The sequence below is a fragment of the Cottoperca gobio genome, chromosome 13, assembly GCF_900634415.1.
Source record: "Cottoperca gobio chromosome 13, fCotGob3.1, whole genome shotgun sequence".
Lineage (NCBI taxonomy): Eukaryota > Metazoa > Chordata > Actinopteri > Perciformes > Bovichtidae > Cottoperca > Cottoperca gobio.
The window spans coordinates 12,453,935-12,479,400 of record NC_041367.1 but is presented as its reverse complement, the minus strand read 5'-3'; the positions used below and the strand labels follow the sequence as shown (position 1 = coordinate 12,479,400).

Below are 25,466 nucleotides of genomic sequence, written 5' to 3'. Positions count from 1 at the left end.
CATTTGAATAAATATGTCTCTTGTCAATAATTTAGCTGCCAATGGCAAAATGTATGCAGTTATACAGTTAGTTAGTCAGGGTCAGAGAATGAGCTGAAGAGGTGGGCTGGTGCCTTCAGGGCAAGATAAGCAGTGCTCTGTGTGTGTGTGTGTGTGTGTGTGTGTGTGTGTGTGTGTGTGTGTGTGTGTGTGTGTGTGTGTGTGTGTGTGTGTGTGTGTGTGTGTGTGTGCAGGTGCACTGTAATCTTATCTAAACGAGAGTTACATCATTGTAAATAAAAAGGCATTTCATTTTTGGATATTTTTCTTAACACTGTTTTGAATGTTAATCGTCGTGTCCTGTTTTTGTGTGCACAACTTCAGAAACACGTAGAGGTGTAAGGGAAAGTGTCGCTCTCATTCCTGTGTAACCATAGCAACCTCTGGTGACCTGCTCCATGAGGTCAGCTGCAGCAGCGTCTCAGAGATAATGACATAAGAACTGAGCTCAGTTTGGGGCCATGCGTCGAGTGTGCATGTGTGTTAAGGAGTTAGATTAGATTTCCCCCTCGTGGTTACCAAACAGAGGAGGCCAAGCTGCTGGATCAAGTGTCTATTCAGCCTCATTATTGGCTGTCTAAAAAGAGGATGTGAGCAGACACTGATTAATAAGTAGAGGAAGAAGTGAGAGGGAACCAAATTAGAGGGCAAAACTGAGAAGTCAATTGAGCTGTGGCTTCACACTCCATCCCTCTCCCAGACGCTCTCAAATGAAATCTTCAGGTCACGCTTGTTGCCATCATTAAGACTGTGTTGCTATGGTGATGTGTGCAGTCGGTCCTCTCGCCAGCGTTGGATTGTTTCAAAGTGGCGAGGGAAAGAGGCAGGAAATGGGAAAGCGACAAGAAGGGCAGAAAATAAATGGTATTCCAGGATATTTATCAAAAAGCAATACATCCGTTTCTAAGAGCCATAAAATGATTTATTATTTAATACAACAATATCAATTAACCATCTGTTTTAGGACATACAACATAAATAAAAGTCTTATAAAGATAACAATCTTTGAAAACCTTTTCAAATGTTTATGTCGTCTTTAAGAGCCGATAAGCCCGGGCCGAAGAACCACGGACCGGCATTGTTTGTTTTGGTCTTTTCATGGGATTTCTTTTTTTTGAGAATTACATTTTGCCATTTTTGCCCAAAACATTTAATCAGAATGACAATACAGAGATCCAAAGCAGATCAGATGAACAGAAGCTCATTCAACACTTCAGTCAAAGACACTTAAGAAGTTAAGAGTTAACAGTTGACTGTTTATAGCAGATGGTTACAGATTTGGTGGAAAAGGCTGAGCTGAAAAGAAATATGAGAGCAGCAAAGAGAAATAATCCCCCCACTACAAACACATTACACCTTGGTGAAATCAATAAACAGAAAAGTTATAATGGCTGCGCTCCACACTATGATTGAGCCAATGACTGTAAAGTATGAATGAAGTGCACCTCAGTGCTCTGCATGACCATAACGCTTCATATGTCACCTGCAACAGTCAATATCACGTTGCTCTTGTTACGCATGTAGATCAACAGCCGACTTTTAATAGTCACGGCATAGCATTGTCACAGCTGGAGTGAGCGGGTGCAGCAGGAATAGGATCCAAATGCAGATGTCAGAGGCAGAGCTAACGCCGTTCAAAGATTTATTTACAAAAACCGAAGTTTAAGAATATCTCTGCTCCGATGTGATGCCAATTTATTCTAACTTCATCACTTCAGTAAAATATATATATATATATATATATATATAGTGAGTATACTGGTATTTGTTTGACGTCATGTTGACAGCCTTTGTACCAGAACTGATTTCACTTGCAGTGTCCTGCCAGCCTTCATGTCTACCGATTAGGGTGGTACCTGCATCACTTAGAAGCATATTACCGAGACTTTAAAAGATAAACATCCTGGATGTCTTGGCCAATTCTTTAAGCTTCAATCCTACACCAGCTTTGGTTCCACAGCAGCAGCTTGTATCCTCTTATAACTCGTATTAGAACACCATCCAGGTTTCGTCTCGTCACAATCAGCAGTCTGTCGTTCACATTTCACGTTTCACGTTTCTATTATTATAGCGATACAATGTGTGTGTGTGTCAGTCTGATGTCAGGGTACCTTGACACTAACAAAACACCAAGCCACTTCTGTTTCCTCCACTTTATCTTAGGGTCAATTGCTGCCACCCCAACTGCTAACTTGCTGCCATTTATCTTTTACTCCATCACGCAGCCTCTCTCTGCTCTCTCTGTAAATATATTACCAGTGTTTGCACCGGTTATTGATCGTCTAGAGTTCAGTTGTCTGATGTTTTGGAGAGACAAAATGTGAGCTCATCCCTCAAACATTACTGATATTTGCTTTACTGCAGGAATACAGGATGAACTGAGGTAATGACAAACTGACAGCACAGATAAAATGTAACCAGTGAACTCGATACAACACACTCGCTCAGTTATTGCACAGCTTTGCCTTAACGACAAGTGATACTATTTAAAATCCTTGTTATGGACTTTTAGACTTGTTTCTTTATTTCATGATGAATAGTAAATAAATATACAAATAACCAAACAAGTACAAATAAATATTCAGTCGTTACTTGAAAGAAGCGCTTGTTATTCTCACCAACTTTGGAGATTGGTTAATGTTTTGATGTTTTGAGTGTTGAGGAAACGTTTTATTTTAACAGTGTTTGGTATAAACATATCATTTTGTTAAAATATTATTTTTCCCTTATTGTCAAAAACCAGGAAGAAAATAATATTTAATGAAACTCGACACCTTGATCTACCGTCAGCCATAAAGCACAAGGTGTTGGGACTTTGACACGCAAATATGTCAATCAATTCCTCAAGAATGTTTCAAACCTTACAAATGCATTTAGACTAATATCTATCGTTGTCATAGTTTCTGCAGCAAGTCAAACACAGTACATGATATCTTTTTTTGGGCACCACTCAAAAAACAGATGTGGGTGTGTATGTGTTTAAGTCTCTGCTAACAACCCTGTCCGTTTCTTTCTCCTGCAACACCTTGCAAGACAGTATAACAGGGTAACTGTCGCTCTGAAACCTCCCCATGCATCCCAACATTTGACATTTCCATCTAGATCAGAGCATCAACACCACACGCCCTCGCTGACCGCTGGCTCAGGAGTCAGGGGCAGATTTATCTTATTAGATTTGACCGCTAGTATGTTCTTATATGTGTGTGTCCTTAGTCTTGGCTTTGACCATCCACATCGTATTGCCTCCCTTTAAGAGGGATACTATTATTCCACAGTAAAAAGCTGTGTTTTCAATGACTATAAAAGTACATCAGATCAGACATTATGAGAGGGAGATGTAAGAGAAAACAGAGATAAAGGAGAGAAACACACTTTTGTTTTAAAGCGCTCTGCAAACGTAATTTTGGTTGAGGGCAGAGGAGCTTTGGAAAACAGCACTCCGAGGGTGGGAACACACTCGGCCAAAAACTGATACTAGAAATAGTAACACTCACAGGCTGCAATTAAAACAAGCATCTCCAGAGCTGCGAGTTGAGGACTTTTAAGAGTCGGAGGAAAGATGCTCTTTAGAAACAGGAGGCTGTGGATGTCAGAGGGAACAAACACTAAGTGGTTGGAAAAACAGACTGAAAAATGTTGTTAAATAAACTCTCAAGTATCAGTGTTAAGGAGCAGATTATATGCATCCAACGTCATGTCTCGTCGAGTTTTTCATGTTGTCTTGTCACTTCCTGTTTTATTTTGTACCTACCTCTTGTTTCTCAACCCAGATCCCCACCTGTTCCCACTCACCTCTTGTATAAATAGTCCTGTCTCCTCTTGTCTTGTGCCAGTTCGTCTTGTGATATCATGTGCAAGTACCAGCGATGACGTTTGAGTCTTCCTTCCCTGTGTCCGAGTCGTAACATCCAATTGAACTAGAAGTTTAAGTACCTTTTGCAGTATCATGGTGGTAGATCAGAACAATTCAAACTATGGATTTATACTTTATTCTATACCATTTGTGCGGTATATAATTAAACTGCACTACTCATAATCTAAATAATTCCATCCATCCATCCATCGTCTACCGCTTATCCGGGATCGGGTCGCGGGGGCAGCAGCTCCAGTAAGGAACCCCAATCTTCCCTTCTCCGGGCCACATCCTCCAGCTCCGACTGGGGGATCCTGAGGCGTTCCCAGGCCAGTGAGGAGATATAATCTCTCCACTGAGTCCTGGGTCTTCCCCGGGGTCTCCTCCCAGCTGGACGTGCCTGGAACACCTCCCTAGGGAGGCGCCCAGGTGGCATCCTTACTAGATGCCCGAACCACCTCAACTGGCTCCTTTCAACGTAAAGGAGCAGCTGGCTCTACTCCGAGTCTCTCACGGATGGCTGAGCTTCTCACTATCTCTAAGGGAGACGCCAGCCACCCGTCTGAGAAAACCCATTTCGGCCGCTTGTACCCGTGATCTCGTTCTTTCGGTCATGACCCAGCCTTCATGACCATAGATGAGGGTAGGAACGAAGATCGACCGGTATATTGAGAGCTTTGCCTTCTGGCTCAGCTCTCTTTTCGTCACAACGGTGCGGTAAAGTGACTGTAATACCGCCCCCGCTGCTCCGATTCTCCGGCCAATCTCTCGCTCCATTGTCCCCTCACTCGCGAACAAGACCCCGAGGTACTTGAACTCCTTCACTTGGGGTAATGGCTCATTCCCTACCCGGAGTAGGCAATCCACCGGTTTCCTGCTGAGAGTCATGGCCTCAGATTTGGAGGTGCTGATCCTCATCCCAACCGCTTCACACTCGGCTGCGAACCGATCCAGTGACTGTTGAAGGTCATCTAAATAATTTGTCTTCTTATTATATTTTAAAATGAACAATACAATGAATTGTGTTGTTTACTCTGGTCCAGAGTAAAAATGCAGATGTGAAAATGGAGTAATAGACAAACAAAAGTAAATTAACATTTCATTTCTCTTCTTCGTGTGACAGATTGAGTATCTCGGTTCACATTCATTTGTGGATTTATTTTCTAGCAGGCAGCAGTTGGAGTTGATCCAACACTCTGCAGTCAGAAGTGATGAGAGAAAACATAACCACTCTACTGGTTTTTTGTTAGTTTTGCATTGATCTTCGCGTCCTCTAAGTAGTATAGACAGCACTGTAAGGTTTTTACTCCAGGCTGCTTGTCTGAAATGGTTTTAATGTACAGAACAGGAAGGCACATTAAGTGCACTGGGATCAATCTTTCATGATCACTGCTCAGGTTTCCTCCCACAGGCTCAAAGTGTGATTGTAAGTGTGAATTGTTGTTATATTCATTCACGTGTGAGATGTCATGTGTTGATGGATTATTGTGTTCTATGTTATTAATTTACTGGACGTTAGTTTGCAAAATGGTATTTCTGTGCTGTAGTTATATCCATATTAGTTTGTAAATTAACACCATAAGCTACACTGTAGGAAGATAAAACCCCCTTTTGTCTTTTACAATCGATACACACGCATTTATAACACTAGATGTTCTGGCTTTCACTAGTTTACTATTCAACAATGTACAACTGGACACCTATGGAGAATTGTCTCAAGGAGCAAAAACTGAAGTGTCTTCCTCACACGCTGAGGCAAGAGAATAACAGAAACATATGATACTCTCAGCCAAACACCTTGTATGTAAATATGTAGATTAGTCTACATTTGTCAAATACATTGGGATGGCAGACATTTTTTAACAAAGGCTGGACAGTAGAATGTAACGTTATCCAAATCACAGCTGATCATTTCTGTTTTTCTCTGCTCTATTTTCCTCCAGTGAGGACCGTGATGATAGGTATCTAACCTGCAACTAAAGCGAGGGGGAATGACAGCTTGAAAGTGATTAGCAGTACCTACTTATCAAGCTTCCAAACGTCTTATTTCATTTCATATATCATCCTCACACCCTCCGAAGGAAAAGCTGAGTGTAAAGGTCACTGACGCTCCTGCAGGAGAAGCAATCATCACGGACTTATGACCTTTCATTATGAAATCTATCATGTACAGTCTCATCGATCAAAACAACGAGAAGCAGCACAAGGCCGTGCACAATTGCACAAGGCCAATAAACAATGCTAGAAAACAAAACAAACAATGCAATTATTTCAAGGGCATGGTGAATCATTCTAGTTATAATATGCATTTGTGTCCTCCCTTCTTGCATTAGAGGAATTTGCTCATGAGGTAACACAGGTTCAATACCCATCCGACCTGATGGCTATTACCTAATCTATCATCATTATTGAACCTACTAATGTACACAGATGCTGCGCAGAGCCCACACAAACACACACACACACACACACACACACACACACACACACACACACACTATTGTATATTGCAATTCCCTGGTGGAAATTTGCTATGCTTCATTTTAGGGGCGTGGATAAACTGTAATATGGGATAATGTGTAATGCAGGGGCGAAGGTAAAATTATAGCCAGCTGCATGTCTCTGTGTGTGTGTGTATGTGTGTGTGTGTGTGTGTGTGTGTGTGTGTCTGTGTGTGTGTATTAACACTAGTGGGCTGAAGTTAACCCCTGGAGATCACCAGGAAACATCTCAGTCATCGAACACATAAGCTAATAGGAGGAGGAGGGGTCGGGTCTGGATCGTAAAGATGGCCAGGTGGTGGCTGGTGGGGAGATGTGATGCGATTATAAAACCGTGACAGAAACAGAAGGTTTACCACCGCATAATGTTACGCTGAGTTGTGAAAGACTCGCTCGCTCTCAGTATCACACCTAACGTCTCAGAGATTACTTTCAGAGAAAGAGTGAAGAGAGGAGGATTTAGATAAGAAACGACTGTGAGAAAAATGCATGTTCTAGAAAAGGAAAAGAGGAAGAGACTCATTGTCATCCGGAAGGAGATGAAGTTTGATTTGGTAGGAGGAACAGAAACAACAGGCTCCTCTCACCAGGGGGGAAGAACATAAAAGAATACCAGCAAATACTTTATATTGCAAAACAATTGACTGAAAAAGCAATAAAACAAACAGAATATTCATATAAAAATGATGAAAGACCACCCTGGCACCCTTTCATGTGAGCAAGGTTTTCAATACAACAATGAATCTGTGCCGATCTTAAAGCACATTAGACTTCACATTAAAATGTCACTGTGCAATTAGTTTTGGTGACACACTCCAGTGGAGGCTGAAGCACAGAAATGTGACTGTGATGACAGAAACACACATCTACAAACAACAGCACTGCATAGTTCATATTATCTACACACCAACCCTATTTTCTATAAATTATATTTATTTATATAACACATTTTCAATGGATAAGATGTTCTGGAGAAAACCTAACTGCCGCCTTGTCACCATTATTATACTGCACCGAATAAAAGATGTATGGAGGAGCGACCCTGACATTTACATTAGCAGCGGATTGCTGTGCATTTATCAGGCACAGCCACACACAGTCTGAGTATCGATTTCAGTCACAAAGAAGACAACTTGTGGAAGAATTTATGCTGCTCCCCTCTGTGTGTCATCTGCACACCCGGCTAGTTAGAGTGCTCACCTGAAGCCCGCTGCTGCAAGCAGATCGATGCTTTTTCAGGTAGGTGGAATGTATGGGAAATCAGGGAGAGGAAAAGGGATTGTGTGCTTTTACTAGTGTGAGCAACACCCCCCTTGGGGTCCAGGGGTCCAGATCAATGGCCTGACATGAATGAGAGAGGAGGAGGTGTGAGAGAACAGGGATGGGGGAAGTAGAAAGAGAGGAGGAAAGAAGGATTATAGCATCCAGCACTGATAAATAAAGAGGAGAGTGGTTGAAATGGGCAAAGGGAAGAGAGAGAAACTGACATGGTGTTAGTGGCAGGCGAAGAGCTAAAGACAGTAAAAGTAGAAATAATGAAGAGGGAGCAGGAAAGTGGAGAAAAATGGACAAACAAGAGTGTAAGAGCTTTCACAGTGAGAGCACAAACACTCAAAAGGACAGAGAGGATTGATTGTTGGAAGAGGACGGCTTTCAAAATCTACAAGGTTCTCCGACTTCTATGACAGTCAACAGGCAGGCTTTGAGACAAACTGTTCTTTGTTTCCTTAGTTTCTTTTAAAGAATGGAGAAATTCTTCTTTCTTTTAAATCAAACACATAGACTGTATACAAGAAGTGAACGTAGCCACCGTGACGAAGATAATTGTGTTTGAGGTGAAACAACAAACAACAAACTGAAAAAAACAAACAGCCTTACTCTCATCTGGGTTAGGTGAAGCGAGGATGGCGCTGTGCTTCCTCTTCACCTCCTCAACTTTCTCTGCCAGAGACTCAATAAAACCCCGGATCTCCTCCACCTGTCAAGAGAGAGAGAGAGAGAGAGAGGCACTTTAGATCTCCTCAGTGCTGAGGCAGGAAGTAGCAGTGATTAGCTGTGTGAGTGATGTTGATAGAAACCAAACTGAAGATGTTATTATCGTATTAGAGGCAGAATGAAAGCAGAGTGAAGCAGGCTTAAGTGAAAGAACACACAAATAAAAAAATAAGTTTTTATATGTTTATGCGGGCTCAATCATGAATTTCTCTGTGATTCTTTAAACACTGGAGCAATCTCTTATGTGTGTGTGTGTGTGTGTGTGTGTGTGTGTAGACTCACATATTCATCATAAAATTGATCAAATTACTAAACATCAATATGCAGCTCATAATAATACAAATAGAGCCACTTTTTGAAGTTAACGACAACTATCAGGATAGATCCCTTTTCACTATGTGCTGTGGAAATGACTCAGCTTTGTCATTTTGAGACTCAGAAAGCAGCTGCTCACCTGAATATTTACAACCTGTGATGTAGCTCAGGATATGAAAGTGTGAATGTGTACATTTAGGGCTGAGATGAGACTGCATAGAAGAAAAGGGACTAAGAAGCTGCACAAAGCACCAAAAGAGGATGTAGCTACATGTCGAAAAGCATGTGCATAACCGAACATTGCACTCATATTTGATTGTTGAATATCTCATTACAAAACCATGGGCAATAAGCTTTCTGGAAGGCTTTTTCATAAGATGTTGGTGCCTGGCTGCAGGGATTTGCTCCCACTCAGCCACAAGAGCATTAGTGAGGTCGGCCGCTGATGTTAGGCGACAAGGTCTGGCTCACAGTCTGCGTTCCAGTTCATCCCGCAGGTGTTGGATGGGGATGAGGCACAGAGCCGGGACCTCACTTTGTATACACGGATATGTTTATGCTGAAACGGGAAACAGCCTTCCAAAAATGTTGTCACAAAGAAGTAAACTAATTTCCAAAATATTATTGTGTACTTTAGTGTTAAGAGGTGCCTAAATGGCAACTAAGGAGCACAAAAAAACATTAGGGAGCAACTATCAGTACTCATTAGAAAACATCTAACAGAAAACACACATCTGGATCTCTCAAAAATCTTACCTAATTGTTTCTTGGCTTGGTGCCTGCCTGTTAACCAAATCTCCGGCATGTATTGCAAAAAAAGGTCTACCGTCTAAGAGGTGAAAATAAAATATACTCAAGAATTTAAATAGCACATTTACAGTGGCCAAAGGGACTGTTTCCAGTTCCTATTTAGTGCCACACATTAGACTGGCATCAATCTTCTCATCTAAGTCAGGAAAACAAATAAACATCTTTCCCAAAATGTTGAACAATCATTAGATACATTAAGCCCTGGAAGTGCATCACCAAATACTCTGTGCATGTCACACCATCATCTGCCACCAAGATAAAGGTTTGACATTCCTCCCTACTGCCTTGTCTCCAGATGTGCTGCCTCTGGCTCAGGTAACAGCTGGACGAGCAGCTGGTCATGTCTGTCAGTGACTTCATCAATATCTACTTTCACCTCAGTCTGTCAGCTACCGATCACTTTCTCCTCCTCTACACCTGCTCCGCTACAGACCGGCCTGTTCTCCCTTCATTCTTCTCAATAGTTATTTCCCATTTGCGTCCCATCTTTCACTTGTCACAGCTCTGCGCTCCCTCCAGCTCCCCATCCATACATTCTTGAGCTCTCAGCCTGGGTCATTATTCTCCCATTATCTATTTAATTAGCTGCTGGTTGGATCTGGTTTTATTTTTAAATAACAACATGATTGGCTCTGGAAGAGCTCTGGGGAGAGACCAGAAGGCACAGTGAGGTGAATACAGAGTTAAATAAATGTAAGACAGACAAGTGGGGAGAGAGGACAAAGTTAAAAAATAAGATTGAGACATGAGCACAGGGAGGAGGAAGTGACAGAGACTGTAAGTGAGCAGAAGATGAAACACCTTAAAGCTGTCTCGGTTAGTGAGTCACAGTGCAACTCTCAAGTCTCATAAGACATCAGGCAAATGTTATTAGTGTGGGGGAAAAAACAATTTCAGACATGCATAAACAAATAAACAGACAAATAAACACTCGCCCATTTGATACATTTTCTTTATGAACTTGATATGCTTGTATCCACCGAGACATTTGTTAGTATCTTGTACAAATGCCGTGTTAACCAGTCAAATCCCACAGCTGGTGGTGCAGTCATCAGAATGAAAAAGGGCTGGTTTTCTACTTCATCTAATTTTAGTTTTACCAAAATAGGTCTAATTCTTATCTGGTAGGAATAATGATTAGAAGGCTTGAGGCCACAGTGAGTCTTTCTTGCTTTTGCTCACTTCGTTCTTGCATCATCTGGTAAAGGTTTTTGGGGGCATGAAATAAGCCTTGCTACACGATGTACTGATAAATGTAATGGTGTTTATATGCATCTCAAAGTATAACAAATGCATAAAGATAAGGATGAAAATCATTTAATCACCAAGAACGAGATCACGGGTACAAGCGGCCGAAATGGGTTTTCTCAGATGGGTGGCTGGCGTCTCCCTTAGAGATAGGGTGAGAAGCTCAGCCATCCGTGAGAGACTCGGAGTAGAGCCGCTGCTCCTTTACGTTGAAAGGAGCCAGTTGAGGTGGTTCAGTCATCTAGTAAGGATGCCACCTGGGCGCCTCCCTAGGGAGGTGTTCCAGGCACGTCCAGCTGGGAGGAGACCCCGGGGAAGACCCAGGACTCGGTGGAGAGATTATATCTCCTCACTGGGAACGCCTCGAATCCCCCAGTCGGAGCTGGAGGATGTGGCCCGGAGAAGGGAAGATTGGGGTTCCTTACTGGAGCTGCTGCCCCCGCGACCCGACCCCGGATAAGCGGTAGACGATGGATGGATGGATGGACCTTCATATAACTCTTACAATTTATTTTAATCATAAATGCATAATTTTCCTTTAGCATAATCTTTGAGGTATAAACAATTCTGCTAACTATCCCAACTCATTTGAGAGTATATCAGGTTTCAATCTTGTGCTGTTATTTTTTGATTTGATCAATTATTCAATTAACATTTAAACGCTGACACTCAATAGATACTAGAATAGGCATCTTCATTGTTGCAGTTTAGACCATAACTGCATACGATTGGAGCCTGAACTAAGCATGTAAACTGCAGACACGTGCACACACACACTTCTGTCAAAGCTGTGAAGTCCACATACAATATAGATGTGTTCTTACACATACAGACTGAAGGCTAGAAAGTGTGGCAAGACAGCCTACGTCAGATGTCAAAGCTCTTCTTCGACTTTTAATGAGGAGGATAGTGAGTTTCTTTTATCATCGCGTCAAGCACACAAAGACAAAACAAACTAATGTCACTTGGTGAGCGCAGACCTCCGCCAAGGCCAATTCTGCATTCACATGCTCCTCGGATGGTCCCATTTGGGAAGTCTTTCGTCCGACTTCAGTGTGTTTATGAGTTTTAAGTCACAACGTGGAAACATCACGGACGCTACAAAGAAGATATTTTGTATTTTTTTGCTCGGAGCATGAGAAACAACAAACACACGTTAAATTGTTTCCGAGTTCTTGTTCAATTTGAGGAACTCGTTTTTCCCGATTATTCCAACATTGCATGAATGCAGCACAAATGTCGTATCTTGCAATGTCACCGTTAACGAAAGTGAAACATAATTTGTGTATTTCATTCACTATGTATTTATAGATTTAGTTGAAGATTTCATAAAGAATTGTCACTGTTTATCTCTCATCTTAGACTCACTTTCCACTTCTGTGAAGTTTTAGATTGACATTATACTTCTAGACACTGAGGCAAAAGATATAAAGTTAGTGATCATGTTATTAATTATTGTTTTTGGTTTCTTCATGAATGTTTTTGGAAAATTATGAAATGCAAGCTTTTCCAATTTAGGCAATTACATCCACACAAACACACATATACACGCTGCACAGTGTAATACCACAAACACATTATGAAATCAATATCCACACTCGGATGTTTACGGTGTGAGTGAAGGAGCAGCCGTCTCTCCACTACTGAAAGTTTCATTAACGCACCCAGTCAGGGGGAGAGCCTGAATACTCCTTCTCTCCTTCTGCTCCCTTCACTATCTATATCTTCCTCTGTCACATGTACCTGTTCCTCCTCCTTTTTCCGTCTAACTTCTCCACATCCCTCTCATTTCAAAATCTCTCTCTCTCTCTCATCATCCCTCCTGCTTCTGGCTCGATGCCAAACTGTTCTCCGTTGATCCCGCTGTCTCCACATTTCACTCATCCTCTTCTTTCTCCGCTTTCTCACAAGTAACGAACTGAAGTTCCAGACGGATAAAAAGACATAAGTTTCAGTATCGATACAGACAGACTGTCAGAGCGAGGAGACAAATGACTGCAGTGTTCCCTCAGAAATAAAACATCATATATATATATATATATATCACGTCATTGTTGAAGGTATACCATACATTACCCCTGTAATGATTGTCAAACCTCAAATTTAGGAGATTTAGACCTGGGTTCAGAAGTCTTACACTTAAAATAAAATCAAAAAGTTATATAAATCTGGACTTGTGTTGCTAGAATATGAGTTGCATGGGAAAGCTGGGAGACATTAGTTCCTCATATACTGAAGATGAGATCTTTGCATTTTCCAATGTGGACATTGAACTTAGAAGGATGTCGTGCATGTACTTTGTCATCTCTTCTTTTTGTATATTCAAAGACAGAATATTAAGGTGCACCTGACATCTGGAGAATGTCCAGTTTGGTGATATTAGGGTACATCTCCTCTATTTGCAGATGATGTTGTCCTTTGGGCTTTATTACACTTTGGTATCTGAACTCAGCATGATGCTGTCAAGATTAAATTCAGCACTTTTAGACTTTTAGAGCTTCTGTCTCCATAAATGATGTCTTAGTAACTTTGGACCAGCTGGACTGGGCTCCTGGGGCGGGTCATATCATGATACTCATTCTCAGTGTTAACTTCTTATTACAGTAACATTTTGACTTAGCGGTGTGGTTCTGCACCTGGGAAGTAAACACAGACTTCTCTAAGCTCACAAGCACTAAGCAAAGTGCGAGATACACAACACTTAAATTTACATGAACTCGTAACTGAATGGAGAAATCTAAATGCTAATGCAGGAGGAGGCGGGGGCGGGGGAAATACATGCCCAGTTGCTTCAATTATGGTGGTCGTTGTCATGGATGATTGAAGGTGTATGAAACGCTTAAAATTATTTCTATTCTCGTTGTTGATGCCGTCTGTATTTCCCACATGTCATGATTATTGAGACTGTTCTCCTTAATACTTAAATATCTACACAGGGCTTTTGATGGATGCACCTGCAGCTCAGTCACAGACGATTCTCTTGGCGATGTGTTTGTTGTCTCATGTTGCTTTGAAAACTCACATATAAAAGTGCTGTTTGCCGGATCTCTTTCATAACTCACTAATGCCGCTAAATGGCGTTCAACCTCAATCGACTGACCTTTGTCGCAGCATTTGCAATGGTGATTTAAATACTTCAAAGTTTGAACTTCAATGTACATAAACTGAGAGACGGAGAGTAGAAGGACGGCCTCATAAAATCTAAGAAATATGGCAGCGACAGAGCAAGAAAGACATGATAAATGATGCTAAAAGTGGATTATAAAGTCTCCTTTTTTAACGGAATTATCCTGCTTTTCTAAACCACTCACTGCGGGTGATGGACGGTATGTAGCAGGCCCATTAAAAATGGAGCCCCCCCCCCTCTGAGAGCCATGACGATGCTCAGTTTGTTCCCAGCACATGTGAACAGCGTGTACAGGGAAACGCACTCCCAAATACATGTATAGATGCAGGCTTGACGCATACAGTATCTGTCATGCACAAGAAGAGGGAAAGGAAAGAAACAAGTGATATCACAAATGTTGGTATTCAGAGCTGGACAAGAAGAGCATTGTTGTGTTGTGGAAACAATAAAGGCTGTTTCAAAGGAAATAAAATACATGACGATCCATGCAACAACATCAATAGCTCATAATAAATCATATCTGAGACGACCCCAGAGACCAGACTGATGACAGAGATCTGAAGAAACAAAACAGGATTAGATTCAATATCAGGAGAAAAGTGATACCCAGGCAGATTGTAGTGTGACATGGACTTTTATTTAAGATGGCAGATTATTATCCTACTATCAACCTGTTAAAGATGTGAAAGGTAATAGTAGTGACAGAGAGAAGAAGGAAAGATAAGGACTCTGATAAAAACAAACCTGTTCAAAGAATTCATCCATAAAGCCTTTGTCCATCCCCACAGCGACTTCATCCTCCTCCTCTGCCGTCTCCTTCCCCTGCACAAACACACACACAATTAGGAATTATTTTAAAAAACAGCTGAAAGATCAATTAATTAACAACATTTTGTAATTTAAATTTGATGTCAAACGTAAGATTTATTTGACTGTAACTCTGGTCACGACTGGACCATGAAGGGCATAATTAAATGTTGAACAGAACAGTATTAACACTCACCCCACCTCTACACCCATCCACTGATTAGAAACAAGGAGCGCTCAACAAATCTTGTAATTAGAACCACAGGTCGAGTGATTAGCAAGTTATTATTGAATTAGGACCTAGGGGCAGGGGAAACATCTTACACACTCCAGCCTGCACACTCATGCACCAGCATGTACATACTGTGTATACAAACATTTTAGCTTGGAGGAATAATTTGGGAAATATGCTCATTTCCTTTTTTTTGCAGTGTTAGATAAGAAAATCGATACCACTCTCATAGCTGTCCGTTAAATATCGAGCTATGCCTAAGAGATGGTTAGCTTAGTTAGGCATGAAGACTTGAAAAGAAGGGAGACAGCTAGCCTGGCTCTGTCCAAACGTAGCGTAATCCACCAACCGGCAGCTCTAAAGCTCACTACTTCACACGTTACATCTCCTTCATGTATTCTGAACAAGTGTAAAACCAACATGGTGTGGTTTTACAGGGAGTTATGTGCCAAGCGACAAAGTAACTCTTAACGAGAAACCAAATATTTCTACAAATGTCCAACTATTAATGTACAAGATAAGAAGCAAATATAAGTAAGAGGATAGCTCAGGATTAAAGCCAAAAGAGCTTTCATCAAAATGACTACAGGTCTTTGAATACAAGGAGTAACACTAGATGACAACAAAAAGAAAGTTTGCCGTGTTTTCTGCTGCTGCAAAATGGTATGTTTACATTTTCTTTTCTTTCTAAAAGGTTGGACTTTACAGTTCAACTGGTTCACATCTTAGAAAGTTACACTTTCTCAAAGATTCCAGCGTCTATCCAATGATTCATTCTAAAATATATTTCTAATCACATATTAGCCATTACACTATATTAGCAGGGATCTCATGTGACGTCACCTCATTCATCTAGCTTCTGTCAAACTAATTCACAAAGACACTAATGTACATGCATTAGTCCAGCAGCGCAGAGTGCAGGAAGTAGAAATAAATTATCATATAACTTAGTGAAGCAATTTCCAATAGAAGGAATCGTCTGCCATGAATGTGTTTAACAGTTGAATCCTCTTTGACTGTTTAATACATCCATGACAGGCTCCCTATACATCAGAGATATGCCAATCTAAAGTTAATGGGTATCTACGTCTGTGCTGGTAACATGACTGCACAGGGCATTGTACATCTGTCTGTGTGGGTCTGTTGGGGCTCTGTGGAGGCTTTGAATATTTAGTAACAAATACAGAAACACATTTAATAGTAGAGCCGGTTCCACTGATAATCACAAAGCAGAAGGACACAAACGTTTAATTAGAATAAATAAATTGGAAGCAAAAAACAAAAAAGGTCAAGGCCAAAATGACACCACCTTTGTTTGTGATGACATTTCAAGTTATTACAACAAAGTTTTTCCAAACTTATATTTTCATTTATACAGCCATTTTTTGGAAACAAGGTTGGCTGATTTATTTTCTTTTGAACATCATATTCTAGATAAACTGGAGCAGGTAAAAAATATTTCTGACCAAAACAAATAACATACGACAATCCCAAAATGAATGTTCTACTGTGCATGCATCACAAAATTGATATTGACAATGAAAGATATAGTTTGTGTTACATAAATGTGCTATGTCTGGAGTTTACTTAGCAATTATAAATGTGTCCTTGAGTACATTTCCTTGTCATCTCAAACACAAATCCATTCTCTGGAGAACTAACACGTGAGGGGGGGGGAACAGTGGGAGAGGAACCAGTTCTTGAGAATATGTCCGAGGACAGATTTCAGCGAGAGATGGCGAGGCAATCGGCGTACAGCTAAGTGAGAGGAATGCAGAGCCTGTGATCACGCTCATTTAAACTCACTCAAAGCATATTTAATCCAACAAAAACTGAATTGTTTGAAGCTCTCTGATGTTATTCATCATAACTAAACATTTGGAAAACAAAATTATTACAAAACAATGAAGCCTCAAGATTCCCAATCTGAGAGCGCATCTTTAATGTGCTCAGCTGTCATGACAACAGTCAGTGGGTGTAATTTTCTTGGTGTGGAGCAAAACCCTCTCACATGGTATTTATAAATAAAAGTTTGGTGTTGGTATGGCAATGAGGTGCATTTGAGGAACTGCAGACTGTTAGAAGCAGGGAGAAAAGAGGCGGCAGCTAGCAGAAGGCAGAGGAGGACGAGGAGGACGACAAGCAGGGAATCAAAATAAGCTCAGAGAGCACCAGTAATGTGCGCCGCCTCCACAGAGAGATGCTGAATCTCCTGCAGCGAGAGGAGGGCTTTGGTGTGGTTCTTTCTCTGAGTGGTCAGGAGGGCAGAAGGTCAAGCGGTGCAGCCAGAACCTCCAGATCTGAAGCCCCTGCTGAGCCACACAGACACTAGGAGAGGAGTTCTTGACTACAGCCTACAGACTTCACTGTCCACACATAGCAGATGCTCTGAGCCAGACTTGCAAACATACATGCACACAACAGCTGACACACTGATAATAGACAACAGACGGTTAAGACACTGAGAGATCAAGACCTATACAAGCCCGTCCCCATTAAGGCCATAAACCTTCAATTCACTCTGCCTCTGGGAGTCACAATCGGGTGGAACACCCCGGCAGGAGTAGGGGCCTGATTATGCAGTTTATTAGATTAGAGAGTTGTTCTAGGCACCATGCCAGCAGGGAGTCGCTCCATAAAGACAAAAGGCAGTGCCTGCACATCCAGTGTAAACACGAGGAGCAGGAAATATGGTGGGTGAAAGAACGAGAGATAAAACAGACGTGTGGTGTGCAAGCTGCAAAATCACAGCTGCCAGTACAGGAAAAAAAAGAGAGGAGGAGAAACAGGCAACACAACAATTATTGAAAGCTGTGTAATTGTATGTGCAATAAGGTCAGTGTATGTGTGTGTGTGTGTGTGTGTGTGTGTGTGTGTGTGTGTGTGTGTGTGTGTGTGTGTGTGTGTGTGTGTGTGTGTGTAAGCCTGAGACATCACTTGGTCCTGACGCAGATTTGCATACTGTGGGAGCAGCAAGGCTCTGTAAGTGGAGCACAAAAAAGTTGACGATTCATTTTTTATTGTTCATATCTTTGTATTTGTCTTCTGTAGGAAACATTTCAAATGTTCAAGTATGTAAATAATGATCCATAATGAATGTTACCCAACTGGAGGAAGGATTAATATCATGTGAGTGTTATTCAGACTCTAAGAAAGAGAAGAGACCGTTCAAGTAAAGATTGAAACCCATGTGGGCTGTAGTTTATTATCTTATGAGTTTCCTTATTAAAGCAGACCTGCTTCATGCATCTTTGTGTTACAGCCAAGTCAAGCAGCTTCTTGCAGTCCCATTAGAAATGACTCATAAAAATCTGTGTCAGCCACACAGAGGAATACTGAGAGCATAACCAGATTTATTATCATAATACAGCGGGGTAGCATTCCTTATGGATGTGTGCTCATTCATACACACACACACACATTTGATAATTATTTTATATGTTTACCAGAGCAGACAAATGCAAAGATCTGAACAATAATAACTGAATTGTAGATTTTTTTGTGCTCCATTTGCAAAACCTTGCTGCTCCCAGGGTTTGTAAATCTGCTTATAGTTCAGGACTAAGGGATGTTTTAATACGAACATGAGATACCCCACATGAACCAAAGTCTGACATTAAAGGTATTTACCACCAACATTAAATTGATATAGAGCTACATTGTTAATGCACGCTATCTTCATACAACTTGAATTTTTTCGATGATGTGAATGCTCTCAAGTCAGATGAACTTTCCCATCTCTACCACCCTTTCTATCCTAGCCCAGGTAAGGACAGTTCACCAAAATTACAAAACACATTATTTGGTCACTTAGCACTTAAGTTTTAATTCTTATTATGTCAGTTAGAGTCCTTCTAATGTTAGAAGTCAAATATCTTCTATACCACTTAAGTGAAGGAATATAATTTTTGAATTTGGGTTATAAGGCCCGAGATTGAATAATTTAAACTGGCCAGTGTCCTCAAACTAACAAAGATAGACATTCAACATGAACATACATAAACAACCCCACTCATATCCCATATCAATATCCATGACAGAGGGTTCACCTGCACAAAGCTGACTTTTTTACGAGCGCAGGGGTTGAATATAAATTACAGGTCTCTAGAAAAACAACAACAATGATCATGTAATTTTAGAGCAAATATATATTCCTTATAAAAGCCAGTTATAGGATTTAGGTTATCAAAATTAAATAGAGCACGGAGCTGATGCTGACACAGCAAAACCACAAATCAACATATTGGTTTATAACTTGGCTGACTTTTAGAGGAGCAGGGGGGCTGACGAGAGGACATAGGAAGTGATAGATTAAACCAGCTGACTGTAAAACTCATTCAGTTGTTTTCACATGACTGTGCTGTCTCCTCGCTGACAACGAAACCAGGAGCAATCTTTGAAGAAAGTCTCCATCATTGTTTCAGGGCATACACTGATGTCTAGTGTGAATGTTTGCAGATGTAGTCAGCTGAAATGTGCTATAAATAATGTGCACTATATCTGATTAATGCACTCCTGCGTAACTAGCTAATACACATACAGATCAATAATTGTTGTTTTAATCCAAGATACATATGTATGTGTTTCTCTGAGTACTTGCCAAACAAGCTCCATTGTTGTTGTCTGTACACATGCTTGCCCCTCGACAGACATCAATCCCAGCTTGCCTTAAAGGTTCACTGTGTAAGATATGCCAGAAACTTAAAACATTAAAACAATGAACTAACATTATCAACAGAATGGGAAGAGGTAACAGTGTTGACGTTATGTCAAGACGTCTATGTGTTGTGACAGTTCAGCTCCGTCCTGTCTTGTAATACCACTTGTTCCGCTAGAGGCGACAGTGAGTCCCTGTAGCTCCAGCCGGCCCTCAGTACAGAGAGAGAAGAACAAGCTGCCTGACCATGGACGTATTGTGCCGGACTCGCTTGTAAACATTACAGCCATGCTCCGTGTCTGTTTTATAGTTTGTTTATTGGATTACATTCAAAGTGGCAGAACCGAGAAAACCACCCTCACCAACTCGCTTCGTCCTCACAGCTGCCAGGAGGATGTTTCACCGAGTGTAGGGCTGTCGGCAGCACCGGGAAACCGCAAACTGTCGCTGCCGGTACACAGGTCCACCGGCCCGCTGTGTGCCGGCGCCGGGGCTTGTTCGGCCACTGACGGGCTCCGTCTGACGGAAAGACTAATATGCCAATCTAAAACTAAACTACAACTAAAATATGAACATTAGAGATTACATGGACCCAGTTTACAGGTGAAATGCTGCCCCCTACATCTTTGGAGCACGTGACTTGGAATCACACATCAACCGTTAATTGATTTCCAGCAATTCAAATAAATCTTTGAGGCTATTTCCCAGTTGGAAAATCAATTGGATCTTAGTGTGTGGCATTAAGGAAACAGCTAACATGAACACAATGTCAGACTACAAAATTAAGCAACACAAAATGGCAATTTTCCCCAAGAAGCATTTTATTGCTAACTGCTAGTATCCTTTCATTGTGAATCTATATTGATAAAGGTTACAGAGATTCAATCGACTTTATTTAAGGGGCCACATGACCATGCAGGCACATAGTTTACCTGCGACTTATTATATGGGCTTTTTTTTTTCTTCAAACAAATATGCGTCTACTTTCTGCTTTGCATTCCAGTGAAACACTGATTTGGCCGAGGTTAACAGGGTAATGTTATCAGCCCTGTTCGCTTCAGTAGTTACACAAAGAGGAAGAATGTGGGTGGGAGAAGAGATGAAGAGCTGCCATCACAGCGGCACAGAGTCAAAGTGTGTGCAATCATTTCCTTTTTCCTAACAATCCCCCTCAACATCCTCCCCCTTTAATCATCTTTTTTTCTTTCTGATTCTCCCTGTCTGTCATTCTCTCGCCTCCTTCTCTCTTCTTCCTCCAGATTTCAGCTTCACTACAGAATCATTGAAGCAGCTGGCCCACACAACATGGACTCAGTTACCTTTGTCTCGCACACCCTTCACTTTGTGTTTCTCTTTTCTTCTTCAACATCTCATTACCCTTCCTCAAAACCACTTCAACATTCATTTATTCAACCATTTACACTTTAGATGTTTTTATGTTGTGCCCGTCTTATTATCTGGATGGTCTTGAGAGAAAGTTTTATGCAGATATAGTTAGAAAGACAAATAAACTTGATCTTCCTCTTGCAATCTCTTCATCTTCAGTTAATCTTATCCCACATTTTATCCTTTTTTTGCTCTTTCATCCCGATTTCCTTACTGTCTTTCATCCCCCTCCGCCCGCTTCACATCTTTCTGAACTTAACAGTGTAATCATCAAGTGATGCCATTTAAACACGTCTAAAAAAAACAAGTTTACAAACTGCCACACTATAAAAGGTTAAATAATGACTTAACGTGATAAGAGCATCTTTCCGCAAATCAATTACAGGCCAGAAATAAAATGTCTGCAGCTGCCAATTCTTACACAGATAACTCTTCCTGCCCTAAACGAGATGACTGACCTTTTAGACTAAACAGTGGATGCTTACTTCCATTTTGGCTTGTTAGCACGTTGTTGGTCAATGGGTATGGATATGATTACACAAATTACATGCTGTTGAAGATGGTCATACACAAACTATTCTGCCCCAAGCATGTTCATGTTTGTGTGTGCGTGCGTGTGTGTGTGTGTGTGTGTGCGTAGGCTGTTCCAGGTGGTCGGTCAATGTTCAGCCTTGCAGGATTGGGTGAGAAAATGTCATAAAGCTTCAGTTGAACTTTAATAACAGATCACAGGCAGAGAAAAGAGACGTGCTGCCACCACTTATCCCATGGCTTTCATCACCCCCAGCCCTTTCTCCTTATTCCCTTGTGGGGTATATTCAGCCTCACTGACCATGAAGGATTATGACAGCACCAGTGTGCCACTAACACAATTATATTGTAGATAAGGGGGAAATGTAACAGAGAGTGAGGAGGATGTCAAGGAATAGCAACAAAAAAAGACCTATACAGAATAAAATAAATAAAAGCTCAACATTATTTTAATTTTGAGTAATTTCCGCAGATAACTACCTCCGCCAAGGAGGTTTTGTTTTTGTTTTTTTTGTCTGTAAGCAGGATAACTACTGGTCCAATTTTCATGTAACTTGGTGCAAGGGTGTAGCACGGGCCATGAACTCATTCAACATGGAGCAGATCCAAATCAGGGGAGTTGACATCATATTACGCAGACACATGGCAAACGTCAGTAAATGTTGGGCTGATGACTCTGAGCAATAAAATACAATATTCTTTGTCCATGTTCTTTCCACATAACAACTTGACGCTCACGCCCAAGTCAGAAGAACGACTTCCTGATTCTGCAAATGGGAACATCCGAGGAGCACGTGAATGCAAAATTGGCCATGGCAGAGGTCTGCGCTCTCCGAGTGCCATTCTAGTTGATTAATATTATAAAGAAAATAGTCATATTTTGCTTTGTTATATCTGACAAACAGTCCAAAACCTTAAAGATATTCAGATAAGCAGAAAATCCCATGATTTGAGAAAAAGGGGAACAGGCAAATGTCTCTGGCAACTAATAGTCTGACTAATCGATTAATTAACTAATTGTTTTAGCGCTAGAATATTTGCCATAAAGATAATTGTTCTTCCAAGAAAAATAAGAGCATTTGTCGTTTCAGAAAGGTAGGAATTATGATTCTTATGAACCAGGAGGGGAGGAGGAAATAGTGGAACTTGTTGTCATAGAGCCACAAAAAGAGGAAGAGCGTTGAGGTCCAACAGATTGTTGAACTGTTTTCATTGGAAAAGCTCTAAAAGGCCACTGCACGCTTCCTGCTCAGCAGCAAACAGCAGAAGGACACAGTTAGCTGGTGAACAGCCAAATGTTACTCTCAGAGATAAAGAGACATAGGTTAACATTGCTCCGTATCTGCTGCATGTGTAAATAACAAACTGTTCTCATCAACTTGAAATGTAATAATATACAGTTTTGGTGGGAACTGGCAAATGATGTTTTCCTGCCGATCGAGCACTACTATGTTTCATTGAGGGAAGGGGAAAATAAGGAAATTAGTTGTGAGTTAAAAGTGCCTGTCAAAGATATTATTATTATGAAAGATTACCGCCCAACAAAGACAGACAGAGCTACTTAGGGCCTGATGAGGTCGGTTACAGTTCATAGCCTTAATCTCCAACAAGTATCTATGATAAAAGGCGTTCTCTGCACCGCTAAAAAGAACTGCTGTCACCGATTATAAGATGATGTGAAAGGGGATGTCTGCACATTACAAATTAAATTTCAGCAGATGTAACAAAGATGACCCAAAGCTTATTTCCCTCAGCAGATGGGCAAGGTTTGATAACAGATTCGTATCTATTTATTAACAGGATATCCATTAGCTGATGCTTCAGGAGCTGCTACTCTCTATGAGAGGCCTGAGAACAAGCGACAATCACAAAAACCCATCGACCGGCATTGATTTCAAGGAAATCTCACAGGTAAAAGACAACTCAAGGAACAATCATAAACACGAGCCTTTACTGGACTAGTGCAGTGCCTGTTCGGGATGTGCCTGTGCCGCTGCTTCTTAGGGTTTTAAGTTTTGGGTTAGCAAAGCTACAGTCTACGCAACATGAGTACAAAAGCTCCCATGAAATTGTTGTCACCTCAACAAAAAGCCCCATTAAATGTGTATGTCCCAGGTTTGATGAAGGCTTTGGAAGAAAGTGGAAGTTCAGACTGGCCAACACACATGGAGACGTCTTCATTTATAGGACGACGCACCTTTTTGGCTGCTCCCTCAGTGGCCGTTAGTGGAAGTAGCCACTCTGTGGATTTTGATGTCTATTTGCACTTTTACGGCTTAGCGCAGGCACTAACCAAAGTCTGGCTGGGCGGACCAGGTTTTCACAGTTTTCTACAGAACCACTGATCCAAATACCTTCACGTGTGGCACTGCTACCCCCTCGGGTCCTCAGCAACACACACGGCACGTGTGAAGTAGATCGATCCGAGGGTTTCTCAGATAATCGAAACTCAGACACACATATGCAGACACAGAGACGTCTTTCCTTATAATATTATAAGGATAGCGTATTGCATGGCAATCCAATTGGTTGTTCATTCACACATTCCAAAAATAACTATTAGCAGCCAACAGATATCTATCATTGCGAGTCCCTGGTGAAATGCCAGATCAGTCACACTGATTTCACGGCTCATTAATGCTATTATGCAGCCGCCATGTGTTGATGAATAATGTGTGTATGCTTGTGCCTCTCTCAAAGGTTAATAGCAACAATATAGGATGATGACAGCACATTTTGATGCTGATCCATTCCCTCCACCTCTGACTGTAAGGATTAAGGCTCATCTGTGGATCACAACCAGAAAGTTGCTGGTTTCAGAACTGTTTGCAGAGGCTTGAAGCTTTGATGAGGACAAATAAAACCTTTGACCCTCTAGGATCAGTGTTCAATTAAACAGCAGCAAACACAGCGTTTTTCTCTCTCAATGTTTGTGTCACTGACAAAGTGTCAACACAGGTCAAGGACAGAAGAAAAAGAGGTAATGACATGGAATAAAGAGGAATAAAGAATAAAAAAAGAGAAAAGGATAATGAAAAGATGTCAAAGACACACAGAGCATCTGTGTTGGCACCCCATATCCATGCTATTAGTTAATATGTCACTCTAATGCCAAACAGGCAGTGACAGTGAGTACCCCAGCCATACACATACAAAGAGCTGCCTGAACCAATACTAACACTGACTAACACGGCTGCACAGAGCGGACAGAAAGGAGAAAGTACAGCAAAGCGGAGGACAGGAAGCCATCTGATAAATCACTGATAGGGCAAGAGCAAAGAGCAATAATGGAGGAACTCACCATTACCGAGAGAATGAGAGAAAATGGAGGGTTATTATTAAAAAGAGATGGAGGAGTGGATAAAGAGGCAGATATGGTAAATCACACGACAAGAACGAAGAAGTAGAAGCTGAAAAAACATGCGGAGAAAAATGAGGATATAAGCAATCCCATAAGATGGATAACAGTTCCTGTGGTGTGTGAAATCACTAGACATCCCCCTAAGGTTTCAGAGCTTGAAGACTACTGACAAAAGCATCTCATCTGCGCCATCTGTCACTAAATCGCTGCTTGGCCAACTGGGAGTGGGGACGAGGTGAGTGGAGTCTATATGAACATTTTAGTTATTGAGACTGACAGTTTTTAGGCAGCAAGCTAATGAGCTTCTGGAAGAGATGAGTCGAAGACAGGTGCTGAGCTCATAAAGTAGATTTAAATGCATATGGCCAATGTTGGAGCAGAACCACCACCCTCACACAAATATGAGCAAAACTCAATTTCCTGCCAAATGACACATACACAGAGTGAGTAAACTAGCAGTGTGACTCTACAAAACACACAACACACAGAAACAACTAAATCTGTAACGTTCAGTTCTTTTGGTTGTATGTGAAAAGTATGTGATATCTTTGTAATATGTTATTTGAAGTGATATTATTACACCCATTTAAGCAACTGGCAACAT

General features: G+C 41.2%; 1 protein-coding gene across 2 annotated transcripts in view; it reads right to left on the bottom strand.

The window, feature by feature from the left end:
- Positions 1–25,466, bottom strand: part of stx1a (syntaxin 1A (brain)) — a 50,911-nt gene that overhangs the window by 21,134 nt on the left and 4,311 nt on the right. For both annotated transcript variants that reach the window (XM_029446556.1, XM_029446555.1), the window contains exons 2-3: positions 14,633–14,710; positions 8,272–8,371 (exon numbers count right to left, since the gene is read on the bottom strand). In XM_029446556.1, coding sequence (XP_029302416.1) covers positions 8,272–8,371; positions 14,633–14,710 — 178 coding nt within the window. The remainder of the gene's footprint in view (positions 1–8,271; positions 8,372–14,632; positions 14,711–25,466) is intronic.